Raw genomic sequence first — 14,382 nt, 5'->3', positions numbered from 1 at the left:
CTCATACTTCTACTGCAGTAGTTGAAACATTGCTCTTACTTATTCAGAAATACAGACAAACTCAATTACAGTCTGTTCTGTATTTTCTGTGCTCTTACAGAAACATTGCTCTTACTTATTCAGAAATACAGACAAACTCAATTACAGTCTGTTCTGTATTTTCTGTGCCTGTCACTAAAACATAGGACAGAGAAGCTAAGTTGCTCTTGTGAAACAGAATTACGAAAAACAGAATTTTTTGGTCTCCTGGTTTTCTCCACCTAGAATTTCCTTATTTCTTTTATTATTATACAGTCACATGTCAAGCCTTATTTGTTGGTTTTTTTCATTACTAGATGTACAATTTGCAACTGAAAACAATATATGAACCACAGTCCCAACTCACAGCAGCTACACAGCATTTTAATAATATCAGATAAAAACTCACAATAATGTACCACCACAATTTTTTTTTTCAACTGAGGAAACTTTCGTATCTTGAAAAACTTATTTTTTTTCTTGTAATACGTGTTTAACTTTTACAGAATGTTCACTTGCCTGGTCCTGCAATAGCTGCTACCATGTCCAACAGAAGATGAACCTGCCTTGGTGACAGAAACAGATGTACAGAATCTATTTGTCCATCTATATCCAACTAAAAAGAAAAGAATGCTGTCAAGAACACTGAAGAAATTTTTCTTTACACAACTTGAATCAATTATTTGGATAACAGATTTTTATGCTGGAAAGAATACAGTCATTCCACCAGCATCTTCATTTTGTATACAACTAGAAACTTAATTCTGTGTTTCTTTCAACCTGTAGCTTGGCAGGATAAATGCAGATGTGTCACTGACTACTAGCTTAAAATAAATACACCATCTCATAACAGAAAAATATCAAGAATTACATTAATCTGCTAATTTTTTTTCTTTACTAATTCCCGAAGTAATCAAAAATAGATTTAGTTTTACTTATTAATTAAGACATATTCAAATAAACACCTTTTGAAATAAACCTTAAAACTACAAAGGTCTTATGTTTTGCATATTTATACTTCTGAAATTGGCAGCATTTCTATATTTCACACCAAGGAAAATGTTATTTTACTTTTCAAGGACTCTTCTTAACTTGAATAAACCAGAACAGCAAGATTGACTAGAAATTACTGGACATAAAAAAAACCCCTTCTCTACTGTGGTAGAAACTTTATGCTTTCTATAAAATATGATACACTACACAAAACAGGTCAACAGCCAATTTAAAAACTGGAGAGAAGGGGAATATATTACACAGCTTTATTTATATACTCACTACCATGTCTACTTGTTTTTTGAACACTTAAATTCAGTCTCTCTCTATCATATAGGAATTCTCATGTCACAGATTTCAGTGTGCCCTGATGCATCTGGCTACCATAAAGATGTCTTTTTACACATATTTATTAGGTTAGAATGTAAAGAATCAACATGAAAACTACGGTAATTCTGTTCCCCTGAGAATATTATACCTTTTTCATATATACTAGAAAAAAAAATAATTACAGAACTATTCATTTAAAGACCAGGAAAGCATGACTAACCTTAGCTCCAGGAAGTACTTCATTTTGCTTTAATGTTAGGCTTAACTCCATTCTACCAATCAGTTTACAGATCTGTACAGGGTCAGAAGGAGTAATTTCTGGCAAGTTTCTTGTTAACTGTGGATGTGGCTCATAAATTATTTTTGGATTCCAGCTAGGTGAAAGCTTTGGTTCAGTTGCCTAAAAAAGTTGCAGATAAAGAAATAAGAATGTACCCCATTTCTTAAGAAAAAAAATTGAAAACACAAGCATTTCAAATAAGCCTATCACACAAATAATCACTTTACAAACTATAAAGGCAAAGGCATTAAAAATGTATTGATAACTGTGAAAAAACAAGGCACATGGAATGTGAAGCATTAGGTCTTTGAAAAAAGAAGAGCAAGTTACCATGGAATAGTGAACTGCAGGATTCTTAAATTCCTAGTTCTTAAAGTTGTAACCAGATTCCAGTACAATACATCCCAATCTCTACTCTGTCCTAAAGTCCATTTCCTTGTCTCTCCTCAAAATCAACAGGAACTGATTATAAAACTTCCCAAACACAGATTTAAGTACAAGTTCAACTTCTGCATCTTGCATCAGTATTAATGGATTAGTGTAATCAATAATTATTAATATATTCTTTCATCAATTTACGTTCTTATATAATGTATTTCTTTTTACCAGCTGTGTAGCTGAACACACTGGGGAGGACTTTGCCGATGCAGGAAACTCATCCCAGAAGAAAGAGACACCTGAGAGCTGCAGTAATTTGTGAGCAAAAGCTGTGGGCTGATGTACATTAATCCCAGAGCACTCATCTGCAGTTTCATCACAGTACATAGTTCTGGGAGGCAAAAGAAAGGAAATAAAGACAGTGGGTGCATGCAAATTGTTACTTCTCTTGTGTCTTCTAGGCTTAAAGTCTGTACATGGTCTCTCTCTCATACTTTTACAGTGCTGCTCACCATCATGAAATGAAAACCCACCACTCTCTGTGTGGAAATCTTAATTTTTCTATGGGACACCACCAGAAAACCAAGACATGCTTCCAGTGTGAACAAACCCCAGAGAACACAATAACCTGGAGCTTATAAATGTTAAAAACCAAATATTTTCCATTAGCAATTATTTGATGGTGATCTCAATACTTTGCAAGAAAGTATGATTACACTCTCCCATAGGTTGAAAATAATCTACATTAAGAACATGTACAGAATTCATGGTCAAAATAACAGAATTCACACAGGCTCTTTTGAAAGTTCACATAGAACCTAAATTCTTTTAGGGTTTGGGGGTTTTTTTCAGGACTGCATCTTTTTTCCTAAACAGATTTAAAGTGTCTTACTCAAAAGGGTCAGTTCCCTTTTCTAATTGCACACACAGTCAACAATGTACACTGGCTGTTGAATGTCTGAGAAATGTCATTCATTAACTGTAGAAGCTGATGAAAATGTATATTGGGAAAAAACAGAACTCTTCTACTTTGATGGTTAAATAACTAGCATAAACATGCTTAGTGGAATCTGAGTGAAGGCATTGCTCGCTAGCACTATAAAAGAGGTGCTCAAGAGTGAATGTCTAACTATATACTAAGAACGTGTGTATGAGTAGAATGTATTTTACAGGAAATGGCAAAAAGTGCCTTAGGAAAAAAAAATCCACAGTTTTAAAATAAATTTACCTTTCAACTCTGATTTCAAGCGCAGTTCCACTTTTAGAGTTTTCTGGCACATGTTCTATTCGTAACACAGTATCTAAAAAGGTAACTTTCACTCTTCTCAGAACTTAAAAGAGAAAAAAAAAAATACAGTGTAGACTATTAAGTCAAGTTACTGAATGATTACTTTTGCAACCCTATTGAATAGTCTTTGATTTAAAGCTCTTAATATTTATTTCAGTGGAAATTACCAGTTGAGTTTAATAAGGTAACAAAGACTTCAAGAGACAATATAAACTCCTATTAAACTACCAATATCTGTATCCATAGCATACAACTGCTCTCTAAGGCTCAGACATTTGAGCAAGTGACAGTTCAAACTAAGTTTTCCTGTAGCTCAGTGTGGATGATCCCCAAGGAAAGTAACTCCTTCACTGTGTACCATATATCTGAACTATTAAACATTGCTGCAGCAGCAAGCAGCATGGACCGAATAATTCTGTCTCTAGATGGAACATTAAACATTTCCCTTAGCTCAGACATTTCTGCACCACATAATGTGGGCATAAGCCCTTAGTTTTGTCCACTTAGAAAAACCACCTCCAACAGAAAACAGTCTGCAGTACTTCTATCAACATGGTGTGATTATGGAGATGCATACAACATAACAGGTCAGCTTTGCATAAACACAGCTGAAAAAACATTCTCCATTTCTCCTTCAAGAGCATCAAGAGCATAATTGATGAATTACACATCCATCTCCAAAACAAAGACATGTCATCAATCCCTCAGGCACAGATTCATCTGGATTTATTCTGGTGAAAACAAATCCAACTTGCCCTGAAACAGAGTTCAAACTGTCTACTGAGGGAACTACACAAATATTTAGGAAGTAAATGGGGCTTTTTTTCCCACTTGAAAATCAAGACCACTTGTTCTGTATTCCTCTTTAGATTTTACAAGCAATGCTAACAAGTGAAAATTAGTCAGATATATTATGGCAGTTGAGATGCCATTCTGTAAAACTGCAACACAACATAAACCAATTAAATCTCAGATGTTAATTCAGGTCTCAATAACTGATTCATACCTGTTTCAATAGTTTCTGCAAACTTCTCAAGTCCTTCAAAAGGCTGGGACCCTTCTCCTTGTTCATCTGTCAATTTTTGGCTAAGACACTCTTTTGCAAGCTGCATACTACTGGTCATAAAACTTGACCAATACATAGGCTCAGAACCAGATGCTGTGGAGTAAAATAAGTCTTAATAAATTAAACATGAACTTTATGAAACTATAAAGACAAAACAGCAATACATTTGGCACATCCAGAAAAGAGTTTCAACAGCTTAGTAAGAAGTTATACTTAAAAACAAATTAGACTTTACCACTTTAAAATTCATGTAATCTATTTAGACTGCAATGGTAAGATTCTGGTATTTGAAAACTCAGTAAAAACAAGATGAGATCAGGTAATCAACAGTGTAATCAGTTTTCAGCAGTGGTTTAAGTAATTTAAACAATTAAATCATTTCTGGAGTTATTTTGGTATGTTTTTGCAGGCATAATTGGCAAAATGAAGCAAGTCCAATTTTTAAGAATTATTTCAAAGTTTCTTATTCCTCTTGAAACATATACTGCATGGAGAAACACTAAGCAAGGTTTAAAATGTTACCTTAGCATATTATAACGTTTTAAATGCCTAACACAGACCTGACATAGTAAGTAAAACATTATAAAATCCAAGAGCACAGCAAATATTTAGCTGAACAAGTTTTTCATCAGCCAGATTAACTTAATTGACAATGTATTCCTATCAGCTAATGTCAAGGCCATTGTGAGCAAATACTATAAAACTATGGATTAGAAAAGTTAATCAAATTCAACTATCACATTCCAGTACAGGCAGACAAAAATAAAACTAGCTCAAATACAATCATGTTAAACAAGCAAAAGATTTCAGTTAAGCCTTCAGGTCTGGAAACATCCACGTGGCAATAGATGTGTGGTAAAAGCAGCACTGTGGGGTTTTTTTCTACACTATTTGGTCTATAATAAAGCACTGTACATCAAAGAGAACTAATTGGACACAGGTGAAGAAATAAAAGTTTCTTCCTAATACTACCATTCCTTCAAAACAATAATCTTACATCAGAAAGTAACACAGCTCAAAACTTAATTCCAGGTAAACAACTAAGGATGAAATGTAGAGTACATGCAAACAAGGAAGTCATTTAAGGTAACTCATAAAAGATGAGAAATAGGTTTTACATCTTTTTCTTCTTTTTATATTTTTAAAAAAAAAGTTTTCTTCCACCTTCTCTACACTACAAGAAGGAAATCAAATTAAAATCCTTCAGACATTCAAACAATTTTCACAACTAAAAATGCACTATGTGTTCCACAGCATTTATGGAAGTTTGATGACCAGTAAAAACTCATCACCAGGACAGTCTAAACTAGATCTGTAACGAGCATCTGGATACAGACAAGCTAGAAGAACTCAGACAACTCTCTCAGCATTATAATCAAAGTTAGTATGTATTTAGAGTACTTAAAAGTCATTATTTCACACTGCAATAGCAATTAAATTGGATTTGTTGTTCTCTAAATATCAAGATGCATCTTTTAGTCTAAAGCAAAGAAAGCCAGAACCTCCCACAACCCCCCTCCCAGTCTTACACCATGGTGTTGTCCTGCTGCCACCCAACAGCCAACTACTAACATTGCCTCACAGCACTGCACAAACAACACCCCAAAACTGCAAAAATGCCTTCCAACACTTCCATTTCTCTAGGTCTGAAACATCTTGGAAGACATACAACAGTAGGAACATTATAAGCATTTCAAGTTATTTAACAGAGCAACAACTAATTGAGTTGACAACCAGCTGACAGGGGTTTTTTTATTATTAATTCTCAATCATTAATGTATGGAAGCTAAATGATATTTTAAATAAGGCTAAGAATTGACTAAAGTGAGGGCAGACTTTTGACTGAGAAACCGTAAAGAATCTCCTTTACTAAAACCAAAAAATAAGCCTACCAAGCCTTGGTCTTGGCCTGAAGACCATCTCTAATCCTTTTACTTCTAATGCACAGTTATCCTGCAGCAACGACCCCCACGGGACAGATAAAGAAATTGATTGGATAAATCCATCTGTGACTTCCAGAGGTGCATCAGCAGACTCCAGGATCTCATTAAGACACTAGAAAACAATAAAATAAAATTTAAAAAGCATAACTTTTTTAAAAGCACATCCATAATTTTGCATCTAACAAACAAAACACTTTGATGCTACTAGAAAACTAGTTAGACAAAAAAAATAGACACTTTCAAGTATTTCAATTCCATTGCAATTTCACACTACCTAGCTTTCAGAATTGCTCTGTGGTGGCCATATAATCTGTATTTTTGCACTATGCAAAAAAGAAAAATCTGCTAACCTACTCTTATAAATACTAGAATACTAACAGAAGTTAATCTGTTCTTTCTTTGGCAGTACTTGAAGAAAACTGAAAATGGGCTGAAAGTAAAAGCACAAAAAGTACCTAGTTTCTATGACAGGAGTATTTCACAGCATGTAATTTCAACATAAAGTTCATCTGTGATTTCTCTGTGACAGTGGAACAATAGACCCAAACAATCCTCTCTTGCTGTGTAACATACTTGTCATTTCTAAATCATAGTGGCATTATAAACACTGCTACCATCATATTGCCCAAAGTATCACACCAGCTCTAACATAGTAATTTAGGACTTTCAAGTTTTCCACGTAGGGAAAAGACTCTTTCCATGGGAGAAGACACCCTTGTTGCTCTATGCAGCTTTCATTACATCCATACACATGAAACATATTCTTCAGTTAAGCTAATGAAAAAGTAAGTTCCTGCCTACACTTTGATTTTAAAATGTAGTTAAAACCAAAGTTCTTAGACAAGAAGTACTTAGGCTGCTTTAATGAAACAAATTCCAATCTTATTCACATACCAAGTTAAGTGAGTGCAACTTTGCAATGTAAACAAGACCCTACTAAAGACTGTGGTTATAATAATAGGACATAATCTTCAACTGGCAGGAAAAAGTCTGGTACTGACCTTCCTAAGTTTTGAACAAGGCACTGATTTTACCTGAGAAAATGAATAAATTCAACATCCTAAATTTCGAAAAAATAAGGATTTAAAAGTTGTTTGGCGTTTTAATTGTATTTAAAATTATATTCTTGTATTGTATTTATATTTATATATTAAATTATATAGAATATTTAAAAAGAAAGAAATTAAGTTTTCAGAAAATTACATTCTTAATTCTTATGTCTCCAGGTGCAACTTTCCCATCGTATTAACTTGTTGCTCTCCCTGTGCTCCGGAACACCTTGCTTTTAGAATTGTTTGCCTTGCGTGTTCAGCTTTTCTAGTTTCTGTTCCAAAGTCCACTCAAGCAGCAGAAAAATACATCAATTTTAAAGAAACAGAACCTGAACAGTCCTATTGGGAAATTATTTAGGAATCAAATAATCAACTAAAATTCAGTGACATTAAAATTTTATAAAAGAAATAATACAACATCTCAAACATATTTGAACTTATATTTAAGAAGTATACATGTGACCAATAGCATAAGATAAGACAAAAATAATTATTAGAAATGAAAACTGTGTTTTAAAATACTACAGGTTCATTTGAATTATTTGAACAAATTTACAAAGTAATTTGCTATAGTAGGAAGTAAGCTAGCTACCATATTTTGAATAAATCTGACTCAGATGTCTTTTTACTACCCATGTGTATGGTGATAAAAAATAAGTGTATTTTAGTACACTGCTTATTATTTTAAAATAGAAATTTACTATCTAAAAGCAAAAACAATGAAGTGCTCTTGAGCTAAATTGCTTCATAAATAGGCCAGCTGTTCCTAGAAGGAAGTAATTAGAGCATTCCGAGTGAAATTTTAAAACTGAAGCACATAAGGACATTATTGACCAATAGTCCACAAAAGTAGTATTTAATGCATACTAAAATTCAACCACAAACATCACGCATTACGTTTTGATTCTTCTGAACAGCCCAGGCTGCAAAAGGCTAAGGCATTACATTAATAACCCTGGGAATTCCTATATATCTCTACAATCTATAAACACATACAATGCTGGCTAAAGCAGCCACAGTGCTGTGATGAACAGAAGTATCTGCAAAAATGGATGCCATGCAAATATGCAGTCATCCTGGTGATTCAGTGAGAACAAGGTTACAGTGACTAGGGGAAAAAAAGAGCTGTAGTACTTCCGCGACATCTGCTTTTGCAATCTGTCATACATCAGAGTCACGTGCAGAGAACCTCAAACATGTAATTGTTTACAAGTGGAAGAGAAAAATGCTGATCCACAAACGGGGAAGATCACCTAAGCATTACAGCACATTCATTTAATCACTGTGTGTTCGTTACGCACACTTCATTTAGTACTGGCCCATAACTGCTTTGTTACTAAGTATTTTACATTTTAAATAATATCACTTCGACTCGCAAAAAGTGCTCGATACCCACTAGAGGGCATAACAATTCAATTAAAGCGAGGCAGCCTCACTGCAAGCCTGCCACAGAAAACAAGCTGCAGACACAGCCAGAAGAGAAGGAAACAAACAAGCAAACCACAAAAAAAGTCCACACTCAAACTCTGGTAACACTGAGCATTTCTGCAAGCGTCTGTCCCCTATCACTTTCAAACATATTTTCACACAAACAACATTAAAAAGCATTACCTGAAAACATCACATATCTACAAGTACTTTAAAACGCACCCTGTGTGGCCTAAAACCAGTACATACTCTAGTAAAAATGTGGTTTGGAAAACATTAAAGCAAAGGACGTAGCTCATCATCTACGCTACCCTGGAAGTCAGTGATTGATTCACTTCAGTGCTTAAATCCCCTCATGACAGACGCTCTGCTGCCAGGTATTCAGTAACACTGGCAATTAAAACAAGAAACTTTACAAAATATTACAAAGACAGTAATCCGAAGGTGTGGCTTTACAGTAGGCCAGAAATATACATATCTGTGTAATAGACATATACATATAAAAAACACACACCAGGGCGAGTGTGACAGACCACCTGCAGCAGAAACCCAGGCTAAAAACAGCTTTTCATCAACAAGTACTTTCACCATTACAAGAGAAGGGGCCAATCTTTAGAGATCTACACAGACTACGATCAGCATAACACTATCATTAAGAACCGAGATGTCTCCAAGACAAAGCATAGATACCACAGGGATTGCTTTGTTTTTCAGCAACTCTAGTAGTAAACACACTTATTAACTACAAGGATTTCTAGCAATTGGGGCTACGCTAGCTTGTTCTCCCTGAAATATCAGCAGCCATTGCCTTCTTTCAGTTTTTGTTTCCCCTCTCATAATTGAAAATCATGCAACAGAAGTGTGGCTAGAAAAACGTATCTGTAATAAATGCCACGGTTTGTTTGTTTGTTAGTGCTAGCATATCAGAAAACAGTTTCCTGGATTAAATGCTAGTTATGGCTATAACCTTTCGCACAAAAGAGGCTGGGTATCGAAAATAAAGTGGGTGGCAGCCGGGGGCAGAGAATCAGCTGGTCCCTCAGACGCAGCAGGAGCCGAGAGGGTGAGGCGGCAGCATCTCTTACCCACTTATCCAGAGGGACCTGCGTCAAGGAGCCGGTGCCCTGGTAGAGATCCAGGCTGAGCTGTTCCAGGCTGAGCTTCTCCTGCAAGAAGTGGCCGAGGTACCTCTGCAGCAGGTACCTGCAGGCTCTCTTCTTGATGGACTCCGAGAAAGGCCACGGCATGGCGGCTGCACGCCGGGGGCCCCGAGGCCGGGCGGCGGGACGGGGCCGGGGCCGGCCGGCGAGCGGAGGCGCGAGGGAGTTGAGTGGGGGCCGCCAGGCCAAGCCGCGCCCCTCGGCGCGGGCGACAGCGAGGGCTCCTCGCTGCCGGGCGGCACCGCCGCCGCCCCTCACGCCCCGGCGGGGCGGCACTGCCCGCCCTAGGGCGAAGAGGCACTGACAGGCAGCTCCATCCTCACTCGGACACCGCCGCCATCTTCTCGGCGGCCGCGGAGGGGCCGCTGCAGCCGCGCTGCGCGGGGAAGGGGCCGGGGTTTGGCGGCCTGGCAGCCCCTCCCTGTCAGCTCTGCGGCGCCGGCGAGAGCGACCGGGCCGATCCCGGCTGTTCGTCGCCTTCCTCCCGGCACCCCCCCCCGCCGACCACCGGCACCGTGACGTGCGGGAAGTGGCGTCGCAGAGCGGAGGAGGCGGGGACGGAAGCTGCCGCGGGAGGGGGCGGTGCGGCCGGAATACGTCGCGGAGCCGGTGGCGCCGGGGCCGCCTCTCCGGGAGCGGCCCGGGAAGCAGCGGGGTGGGCTCTGTTCCCCGAGGCGGGCGGGGCGGCGCGGAGGGCGCGTCCGGAGCTGTGCGGGGTCGGGCGGCGGGGCCTCGGCCGCCGGAGCTGGTGGGTGCGCTCCGGGGTGCGGTCCGTGGGAGCGGGAGGCTGCGCAGCTCGGTATTCAGCTCCCCGGTTGCCTTCAGCTTCTTCGGAATTTGTAGATCGAAGGTGGGATTTGGCAGGAAGCGGTGGGTCCCATGAAGTGAATGAACCGCATGTTGCGGATCCGTAATTGGCAGCCCCCATTTCCTCCTGGCAGCAGTGCTCAGCTACCAGACCTTTCGGGGCAGCGTCCCAAGGGGCTTTCGCTGCTGCCTCTGGCAGGTTGCACGGGTGTCCGCGGAGGCCTCCTGGCGACACTGGTACCCGGGGGGCAACTGCTGAAGCCGCGGTGATGGTCCCGCTGGAGCTGTCCCATTTTGGAGCCAGTTGCTGGCAAAGACCAGCAGCCTGTGTTTCTGAAATGTATCGGCAGTTGTGCGTAAAAGATGGACGGGAGCTTTATTCTTTAGTGACTGTAACAAGCAGCTGCCGTTAATTCCTGAAGCCTCTGATAACCCATTTAGTTCACAGACTTTTCTAAGTCCTCCTTAAATTCACTAACAGTAGGTTTTTGTTTTCTACAGCTATTGATTTCACTTTTTCCAGGCATGACTTTTCTTCCTCCTGCATTCTGGATCAGCAAAGGGCAGGATTAATGACTGCTGAATCGTAACAAGAGTCTTAGACCACAGAATGAGAGTTTACTTGCCTAAGAAAAATTAGCTTCAGTGGTACTGATACCACTTCTAAATGTTCTTATCATCTTCTTCAGCACTTGTTCTGAGTATCTTGGGTTTGAGTTCTCTAGACTCTTATTTCATGAGTTACAGAAGTCACTGGGATCTCATAGTTACTTTTTTTTTTTTTTTTTTTTGGATAATGTTAAATATGTCTGTTTAAAATGTAACTTGTGTTTTATGGTGTTATTATGGTTAATAGTGCAGTGGTGTAATAAATCTGAAGTAAGTGTTTTTATATGCAGAATGGAGACTGATTACAATCCTATGGAGTTGCCCAATAATACAGGGTTTGAAGAGGATTCTGATTATAGAGACTTCGAAGGAACAGACGTGAAAGATATGAGACTAGAAGCCGAAGCTGTTGTAAATGATGTTTTGTTTGCTGTCAGCAACATGTTCGTGTCAAAAACCCTTCCCTGTGCAGAGGATGTGGCATATATCAACGTGGAAACCAGAGAAAGGAACAGATACTGTCTGGAACTCACTGAAGCAGGACTCAGGGTAAACTAATTTGTATATAATTTCTTAAACTTCTTTGTTTTGAACAATAACCATATTTAAAAGGTGCCTAGAGAAATACTTCACTGACAACCGTACATGTTTCTCTTGTACTCATATGAAAGCCTGATCTACATATTTTCTCTTAGAAGAGGGAACTTTAGTTAGTTACTTACAACAAAGCAAGAAAGGAAGTTACTAAAAAAACGGGAATTTATTCAAGACACAAAATGGTGAACATAGAATCAGCAATTTATTAAAGGTGTGTCAATCTTTGAGTTTCTCAGGTACTCAGAGAAGTCAATAATACTACATCTATATAGGGGTTTTTTGCTCACCGTTTGTAATTTTTGTACAGACTTGTAGATGCACGACTTATTTTCAAAGGATGTGTTTTACTAATATTCTGAGTTTTGGACAAAAGGTACTTGAAATTGTCTTAAATACTGTATTAACCAGTAAGCTCCATAGTAGAAAGCAGAGACTGCAATTTAAATCTAGTGGGTTTTGTTCTTACATTACTGTGCTACCCTGACTGGTGAAGTTAAATGTTGTGCTACATGTGCCAAGGTGATCATCACCATAGAAATTTACACACGGAATTCTTTGTTACAGGTAGTAGCTTATGATTTTGATCAGACTGATGACAGGCTGCAAACTCCATATCATGAAACTGTCTACTCCTTGTTGGACTCTCTCAGCCCTGCATATCGAGAGGTGTTTGGAAATGCAATACTACAAAGACTAGAAGCTCTGAAGAAAGAAAGTCAGTCATGATTTACCCGGATATGAGGAAGACTTAGTGCTAGAAGGAATTCTTAGTATGAAGCACTGAGATCTTCCTTACCAACATCTTAATTTCTTGCATTAATGTCTACTTCATGCTAGTACATTATTATATAATGTTTATAACAAGTATATTATATAGCATTTTGCTACCATGGATTTGCATATATCACAATGTTATTAAAAGCCACTTTGGTAAATAGCAGAAAAAATCTTAATTTTTTTTTGTAAATGAGCGTGTAAGTTGCTCCATACCATGTTCAAGAACTTTGGTCTCTTTTCCAAGTCTTAGTATTCAAAACTAAAAAAATAGAGACTGAATGTTATAGATATAAGTAGTAATTCTTTGTGTGTGTGCTTACTGATAATTTTCATGCCTTCTTTTTAAAATAGAAGGTAACTACTTGCTCTACCCAGTTAATGAAAAAATAACTGGAAAAATTATGCAAAGAATTTCTGCTTGATTTGCTATACATAAATCTGAAAGTTGTCAGCTTTGTAGCTAGAAAGATGGTTCTTCAACAGCTGAGCATTGTTTATATAGTTTCAGTATCTGAGTTAAAAGCAAGGCTCAGCATTCATTGATCTGTCCTTGTCTCTGGCAACCAGCAAGCTCCAAATAACACACGAGATGAACTGCTTATATACGAATGTATTGTCTGAACCGTGAATGATTAAGCACAGAATTAATGGGCTACACATTTCCTAAAAATGATGTTATATATCTATATATATGTATGCTATACCGCAGCTGTCTAAGAGGCTTGGAAGGCCTTTTTACTATTTTGAATGTGTGTTTACATGATGTACAGGATAGACTCAAGAGTATTTTTGCTTCAGCCTTTACTTTCTATAATACAGTACTTTGGTACTCCCAGTTTTCACATTTTCTCCCTTAATTGTACAGTGTCCTCTCCTCCTGAATACTAAAGTAAGCACTGTAATGTTTATTGTATTGTATTGGTTTGAAACCAAAGGCTGTATGGAATTTGCTAAGACTAATACAAGCTGGAAGATATAACTTGTATTTTCTACTTAAGAACTGGTACAACTCTCTTTATAAATCTATTGTTCTGCTATAACTTTTCAAGTATGTACTGAATGGTAGACATTTTGAAAATTAGAGTTGGGTAGAAATGCTTGTACATTTGAACTGGCGTTCTGTGACATTCACATTTTTTTGTATTCTTCTGTTCTGTATTTGTCTGTCTTTATTTAAACAATCCTGGTGTTACTCTTCTATGTTTTTGTGGCAAGTACATGCAGTAGCTCTTTTGGAGCCACATTTAGGGATTTATTGGTTTTCACAGATTCCCGTGACTCCAGTAGAGCTATGTTGATTTCTACCTGCTATGGGTTAGTCATATTGATCAGACAAGCCTTTTGTAATGGCTTTGGGTTAGCAATGGGCAACAATGACTAGACAACTGTAATTAGTGCTTCTGGTTTTGAGAGCTTAATTTCATGGTTATTATCTTTTTGGGTTAAACTTCTGAAACTAGTCCACTGCCCTAGGGTATGATTCCATGCTCCAAAAATTGTTCATAGGCTCTCTTTTGCACACAGGTCTGTGGCACGTGGTTAGTCCTCTGTGAGGAGAATGTACTTTAGCAAATTTATATTTGAATATTTTTCCTTGCAACTGATTTACATGTTCAGTTTCAATGACTAAAGAATTAAATAAATGGACCGGTGCGT

General features: G+C 38.0%; 2 protein-coding genes across 5 annotated transcripts in view; one reads left to right on the top strand and one right to left on the bottom strand.

The window, feature by feature from the left end:
* Window positions 1-10,068, bottom strand: part of ATG2B (autophagy related 2B) — a 41,782-nt gene extending 31,714 nt beyond the window's left edge. The window contains exons 1-7 of the mRNA XM_058420848.1: window positions 9,862-10,068; window positions 6,246-6,408; window positions 4,294-4,446; window positions 3,228-3,330; window positions 2,228-2,390; window positions 1,562-1,741; window positions 534-634 (exon numbers count right to left, since the gene is read on the bottom strand). Of these exons, the coding sequence (XP_058276831.1) occupies window positions 534-634; window positions 1,562-1,741; window positions 2,228-2,390; window positions 3,228-3,330; window positions 4,294-4,446; window positions 6,246-6,408; window positions 9,862-10,023 (1,025 nt within the window). The 5' untranslated portion in view covers window positions 10,024-10,068. The remainder of the gene's footprint in view (window positions 1-533; window positions 635-1,561; window positions 1,742-2,227; window positions 2,391-3,227; window positions 3,331-4,293; window positions 4,447-6,245; window positions 6,409-9,861) is intronic.
* GSKIP (GSK3B interacting protein) lies at window positions 9,913-14,382 on the top strand. Of its 4 annotated transcripts, none has more exons than XM_040065970.2 (3): window positions 9,913-9,975; window positions 11,643-11,901; window positions 12,514-14,382. In XM_040065970.2, the coding sequence occupies exons 2-3, from the start codon at window positions 11,644-11,646 to the stop codon at window positions 12,673-12,675; spliced, it is 420 nt and encodes a 139-aa protein (XP_039921904.1). In that variant the 5' UTR covers window positions 9,913-9,975; window position 11,643; the 3' UTR covers window positions 12,676-14,382. The 4 variants fall into 4 exon arrangements, with proteins under 4 accessions (XP_039921904.1, XP_039921902.1, XP_039921903.1 ...); XM_040065968.1 differs by lacking the exon at window positions 9,913-9,975 and adding an exon at window positions 10,512-10,591; XM_040065969.1 differs by lacking the exon at window positions 9,913-9,975 and adding an exon at window positions 10,527-10,684.

The sequence above is a fragment of the Hirundo rustica genome, chromosome 6 (assembly GCF_015227805.2).
Source record: "Hirundo rustica isolate bHirRus1 chromosome 6, bHirRus1.pri.v3, whole genome shotgun sequence".
Lineage (NCBI taxonomy): Eukaryota > Metazoa > Chordata > Aves > Passeriformes > Hirundinidae > Hirundo > Hirundo rustica.
The sequence above is the reverse complement of the archived record's forward strand: the minus strand, read 5'-3'. Positions and strand labels throughout refer to the sequence as shown.

Excerpts from the sequence above, each read along its gene's own strand:
- GSKIP (XM_040065970.2), top strand. The coding sequence starts at position 11,644 with ATGGAGACTGATTACAATCCTATGGAGTTGCCCAATAATACAGGGTTT. Across the intron at positions 11,902-12,513 it reads TCACTGAAGCAGGACTCAGG|GTAGTAGCTTATGATTTTGA; the intron begins GTAAACTAATTT and ends TCTTTGTTACAG.